The 6,315-nt window shown below is 35.4% G+C and overlaps 1 protein-coding gene across 2 annotated transcripts in view; it reads right to left on the minus strand.

The window, feature by feature from the left end:
* The window catches only part of LOC128999171 (protein SSUH2 homolog), a 54,575-nt gene extending 48,906 nt beyond the window's left edge, over window positions 1-5,669 (minus strand). Inside the window, exon 1 of one of the 2 annotated variants that reach the window (XM_054425567.1) lies at window positions 5,592-5,669. In XM_054425567.1, the coding sequence (XP_054281542.1) occupies window positions 5,592-5,661 (70 nt within the window). In that variant the 5' untranslated portion in view covers window positions 5,662-5,669. The remainder of the gene's footprint in view (window positions 1-5,591) is intronic. The other variant, XM_054425566.1, reaches the window with a different exon arrangement.
* Between the last annotated feature and the right edge of the window lie 646 nt (window positions 5,670-6,315).

The following is a 6,315-nucleotide window of genomic DNA, read 5'->3' on the forward strand; positions in this document are numbered from 1 at the left end:
ACATTCTGAACAGATTGTTATTTTCCCAATAATTCTTAAAATAAATGAGCATTGCTTGAGTTAAGATGAATATTAAATAGGTCTCATAGTTTATTTGAGTAATTAAATCGTTTAAGTAGAATATTCGTCAAACACTATTCGTCAAAAATCAAAATTATAGTTTCATAACAAAATGTTATGAAATAAAATTCCTGAAACATTAATATGTGAAACTGCAGGTGTAATTGGTCCACAGATTATTACAGTACATTGTAAAGTAGTATTGACTACGTATTTTAATTGTTGTTGGCAACAACTTTAAACAATTAATTTTGACATAAAATGAGGTTACTAACCTGTCGTCAATCAGTCCTCTATTGTCTTGGATGACTAGTTTCGGGGTTAAAACCCCATTTTCAAATCTCTTCAGTCGTCAAATGTCAAACATATTCAAACAGGCACTCTGGTTTTGTCCTTGGCCGGCCTCACGCGCATGTACATGATTTGTAAATATAAATGTTTTCGTGTGTGTTTATGTGTATGTGTGAAGTAATTTTGACGACGGCTTATGCAAGAAAATATGTTTGACATTTGACGACTGAAGAGATTTGAAAATGGGGTTTTAACCCCGAAACTAGTCATCCAAGACAATAGAGGACTGATTGACGACAGGTTAGTAACCTCATTTTATGTCAATAGATCAATCCTGGAGGCAAATTATGTATAAATTAATTTTGGCCTATGATTAGCCAATTATAATCCCACATCGCCAATATCAGTAATAACCACCAATACTCAGATTTCACAAAATAAGAACTGCATCCTTCGAGTAAATTGGCTATGTAAATGATTCAATGTTTTTGCTATGTTTTCCATCGTGTAACTTAAATCTGATTTAGCCGTCTTCATGTTCCAGAACAGCCCAAAGATAGCTAATTAGAATATTCTAAAATTAATTTTGACTAGCATAGTAGTGTTTAACAACCTACATTTCTCAAAAAACTCTGTATCTTCAACAACCGAAGATATCACAATGAAAAATGATTTTAAAAATATTCACATATTGAAGCGCTTTTGTCAAAGAGAACTTATCGCGAAAATCAACCCCCGGAGAAATGTTCCTAATCCAATAAACCTGTTGAAATGGACACTCGTCAAAACAATTTGTAGATATTGTACCACATTTTAGTTTGACGGGTTTAAAATAGCGCGAACGTGTCAAAGGCCCCATAATGTGACGTATTTACACTCCATTTACTAGCTTACACACGACTCGCCGTTTCTGCCGCTTCTCCAACGGCAATATTTGTTCGTGTACGATGGATTTCAGTGAAAGACATGGACCATCTGGAGTTGTTAACATCAAAGCAGCGGCTCGAGCTGCGAGAGTGGATGTCGACAACCTAGCGCGCGTCGTTAAGGGAAGCATCGGAATCGTAACGATTGTTGGGTTGTTTGTTAAGAAGGCTAAACAGTTCTAAAAGAGGTATTGTGTTCTTTATTGCATACAGGAAGAATTTTATAACTGAATGCTAGAACACCTTGTGGTTTACAATTCACGGGTTACACACTCTGTATAACATTCACACATAGCATACTTTCTGTGATCATATTTGGCGATGGTAAGTTAATGTTAATTGAGGGAATATTGCGGACATTTCCATTAGTATAAACCAGTATCCACAACGTTTCTGGATCTAGAATCTAATCCCACCCGTAGGTGAGAAAATACCTCATTTAGTCTCGCTTGAGTCACCATATTTTACAAACGTGTCCATAATGTGAATGTTTAGTTGTTTGCCATTGAAGTAATATTATTTCTTTACTGGACAATTTATGCCTTTCTTGACTATACTATACTCTGTGAGGTGTGACTCTTGTGATTGTCTTGCTTTGGTTGGGTTTGTGTTATTATCTTATTACGTTTAAGGTACTTTGTCACCTGAAGATCCCCAGAATCAAATACAAGATCACGAAACGTTGCAAACACTTAGTGTAAGTGAATTTCCCATATAGGGGATAAGCTATTACCGTACGTCTCATGGTAAAACCTGGACCCAAGACTGATTTACTTTTTCGTTTTGATGTCCCCAGAAGCAAAAATCCCAATCCGTTCAAAATGTTAGTACAATAACTGGAGCAAAAATGATCCAATTTTGATGAAATTCATTACAAACGTGTAAGCCTAAATTTATTTGAACGAGTTCACGCACCAGCATGATTAGACCGTGGGGTCGGGGTTTTATATGGTAAAAATTGGCATTTCTCATTTTTTACCCTTAAAACAACATTTTCCAATTTCTCTCTAAACAATTCTGTAGAGCTTAAAAATAAATACCTAATATATTGAAATGTGTTTTTTTTTACTATTATTGATTACGAAGAAATTTAAAAACATTGTAAATTTAAAACTCCCATGTTATTCTTATAGGAAATAAGTAAACTGTTGCAGTTTGCTTGTTTGTTGGTATATTTTGATCAAACTTGGCAAATTTTTTACACTAAGCTAATTAATATTTTACAAAAAACACTCTTTATTACCCTCTTTGCAGCAGCAAGCCTAACTACTCGTTAAACCTGGTGTTATTTAAAAACTGTAGATTTAACTGAAAATCAAATCAGGCAAATGGAAATTCGCTTAGTGTGCAGGTTTGCTGCGGCGGGGATATTTACTATGTGTGACAGGAAATGTCCGTTATGAACCTTAAGATAGTATGTCCCACGAGATCGATTACGACATGGGTGTTTTGCCTGTTTTATGTCTTTGGCAAGTTTGATACATTTCTCCTGGTGAACTGGTCAGCCCAGTGCATTCCGTCAGAAGACACAGAATTAATTGTTACTATTGCCTTGCCAGATGACGATTTTAGGGTTCTAAAAAAAATACCTCCGCCGCAGCAAACCTGCAGACCAAGCGAATTTCCATTTACCTGGCTGGATGTCTACTAAAATATTCCCTTAAAATTGTCAGATTTATTTCCTACTTAAATATTATTCATTTTAATAAGTACTTAGGTTTGCTGCTACAGGGAAGGTATTGAGGTATTTTTTATTGAAATGTAGCTTAGTATTAAATAAACAAAATTGTCAAATTTGATTAAAATACGAGTATATCCATAAACAAGCAAACTGCAACAGTTTTTTATTCTCCATAAGAATAACGTGGGAATTTAAAATATTTTTTTTTTATTATCTCTATAATTGTTAGAAATACAACAACGCTTCAATATACAAAATAATTTATTTTTTTAAGCTATACAAAATGGTTTGGAAATAAATTGCGAAATTTGTGTTTTTAGTGTCAAAAATGAGAAAATCCAATTTTTACCCCATAAACCCCCGTTTCATTAGTCCGATCATGATGGTTCGCAAACTCTCGTTCGAATAAACGTAGGTTTACACGTTTGTACCAAATTTCATCAAAATCGGATCATCTTTGCTCGAGTTATCACTTATAGATATGAATTTGACCGGGGGTTGTTTTTGGCCTCTGGGGACCTCAAAACGAAAAAGTAATTCGGTCCTGGGTCTAGGTCTTACCACGAGATCTACGTTAATAGCTTATTCTCTATGGAAAATTCGCTAAAGGTGTGCTGGAATGCAAACGGGGAAATCAAGCTAGTTTTTCCCTACTGAACACTTGACCCAAAACAGCAAAAGTTTCAATAATATTACAGAATTAAGTGCGTAAATCCCTCAAAACGTGCGTTCTACGCAGTTGAGTTGGTTTAGGTAACGAGTCGCGTTAAAGATGCATCACCAAATCATCCTCAGAATGGTAAATAATATACATTTTCGCACTCAATGGAAATGAATATTGAAATGAAATTAAATATCATTTATTTATTTATTTCATTTCAATGGACGATGGCTTTAGAGATTCACGTGTACTGTTTGTAGTCTCACGCCTTGAACTGTGTCGTCTGTGTGAAAACATTACGTTTGCATGTTGTGTGACATTTTTAAGTCGCTCACGTTACCTATGATTTGAACATACATACATCCACTTGTTAAAACGAAACATGTGTTAAAGATGAAAAGTATTTTAATCTGTTTATCTAGTGTAAAGTATTTCTATTCAACATCAAAGGGGCCACTCGATGAAGAAAATTACCATTGCCAACAATCCATTGTTGAAATTCAAATATAACGATTGTTGTTGTTTGGGCTGTAGGACAAAACAATTTTCCATCACTTCGCAAAAAACTGCAAATAACACTAATTCCCAGATTTGTTTTATTAATTATTAATTAATTTTAATTCAAAGAGTGCAGGGGCGAGTGCTAGTTGCCTAAAAACTTATGACGAGGGTCATTTTACAGCCTGAGGCTTGGCGGTGCGAGTGCCAGCCAGGTATCAGTGACCGGTTCCACGGTGTGGCGGGTATATATATGGGGGTGGGAAGGGCAACTAAAGATGTGATCGTTGGGTCAACCAAGGGGGGGCAGGATGAAAAAAACCTGTTTGAGGGATGAAATGAAACTGTTATATGCCTAACCTAAACCAACCCAACCAAAATTGCTGATTATGAAAAAAATCTAATGAGGGCTTAATAATCAAATCGATATTTTCAATCTATATTAGGGCAGCCCAGAAACTGTACTCGGTCTCCATTACATCCTGCCCAACAACACCCTCTTCCACTACTACCCCTCCCCTGAACCACTCTTACGCTTTAATTGGCACTCGGGCCTATATCTGACGGTTTTGACAGTTTACCCCCAACGGCCAAAATAGGCTGGCACTCGCTCCGCTTCCCTAATTCAAATAACTTCAAAGTAAAACAAATATTTCAGGTTAATCCAAGTCTGGTTAGCAACAAATAACACAGGGTAACTACAAATAGCGGAAAACAAACAAATATAGGCTTTGAGTACTGAGGTTTGGTGTTACACGGAGTACACGGAAAAGTTGTTATGGCAAAATACATCAATAAACAAGTTGCAGCAGTTAAATTGTTTTTGAAATATTAACATTGAAAGCAACCTTTGTGTGATCTGCACTTGTTAGTAGGCAGGATAAATCAAGTTCAAAGATTTCTTAGAAACGTGAATCGTAGGGGACATGAAACTTAAAAAATGCAGTGGTCCTAGGCCTACTGATGTAGAGGGCCTCACAGTTTCGCGGGGACTACGCGATGATTCGCTAAAATGGAACAATCTCCCATTTAATACTGTATACTGAAAATGGCCCACGTAGAATAAATGGAAAAAGATTATCCTTATTTACCGTAATTAAAAATCTGATTTGACTAAAAAGTTAAAACTGGTAAACTAATTTGCTAATTCAATGTTCTTATTTTGCAAAATTATAGCTTATTTCTTGATACAATTGTTAACAAAATCGTGTTAGTGACACTTTAGGATTGATGAATAATTAATTATGTAGTTAACAGAAACACTTAAATTAAAATGTAAAATCACTGTAAAGGTTGTACACTCCAGTATTACTTTTATGTTATAAGATTATCTATTATTGTTAGGTTCAAAAATTATCGTGGAATGCAATCTCAACACCCAGAAAAATCTAAAATAAGGATATACTGTAAACATGTCCATAATGCTAAAAAGAAGTCGGTTAGAGTTATTTTTGCACACAAATGAAATACTCACTTTTGTTGGAACTGTTCCGCCTGGAGGACGGCGTGTAAGACATGAGGGACGAGCGTCGGGGAGGCGGCATGTCGGCGTCGGGAGAGCGGCACTGACTACCTCGGCGTCTCGGCGCGGCGTCAAACACACACACACACACACACACACATACGCGCGCGCGCACTTTACTGTACTTTAACTGTACAAGGGCTGACAACAATAAACCTGCAGAACAAAAATGAGAGAACTTTTTTTTCCTAAAAGATGATTTCATATATTTCTGTTTACACATTGTATGGAAGTCACTGCTTTTCCCCAAATAGAAATTGCTACAAAATTAAGACTCTAAAATATGTTTTTAGGGATTATTGCAGACATGTTTTTTTATCACATTGAGTAAAAAAATCATGATCTATATGTTTTCTGAATCTATAATGTTAGAAAGTGCCTAAAACATAAATTAGGATTAGAAAAAGGAAAATGAATCCTGAGCGAAAAAAAAAAAAAAAACTATCAGCACCAAAAGAGGTTAAATGAACACCAGTGCACTTCTTTACAAGAAGGTAGCTGAAGGTTACTGGTTAGTGACATATACTTACCATAAGCAAAAATTAACTTCAGACTGAAAACAAACGACTAACAAATAGTTACTAAAACTGAAATTTGCATAGCACATGCATATTAAAACCATCTTTAAATCTACCAATATCTTCTAAAAAATATAATGAAAATGACCTTTCGAACT

This window comes from Macrosteles quadrilineatus, unplaced genomic scaffold, assembly GCF_028750875.1.
Source record: "Macrosteles quadrilineatus isolate MER2022 unplaced genomic scaffold, UCM_ALF_1.0 Scaffold_7__1_contigs__length_78375512, whole genome shotgun sequence".
NCBI lineage: Eukaryota > Metazoa > Arthropoda > Insecta > Hemiptera > Cicadellidae > Macrosteles > Macrosteles quadrilineatus.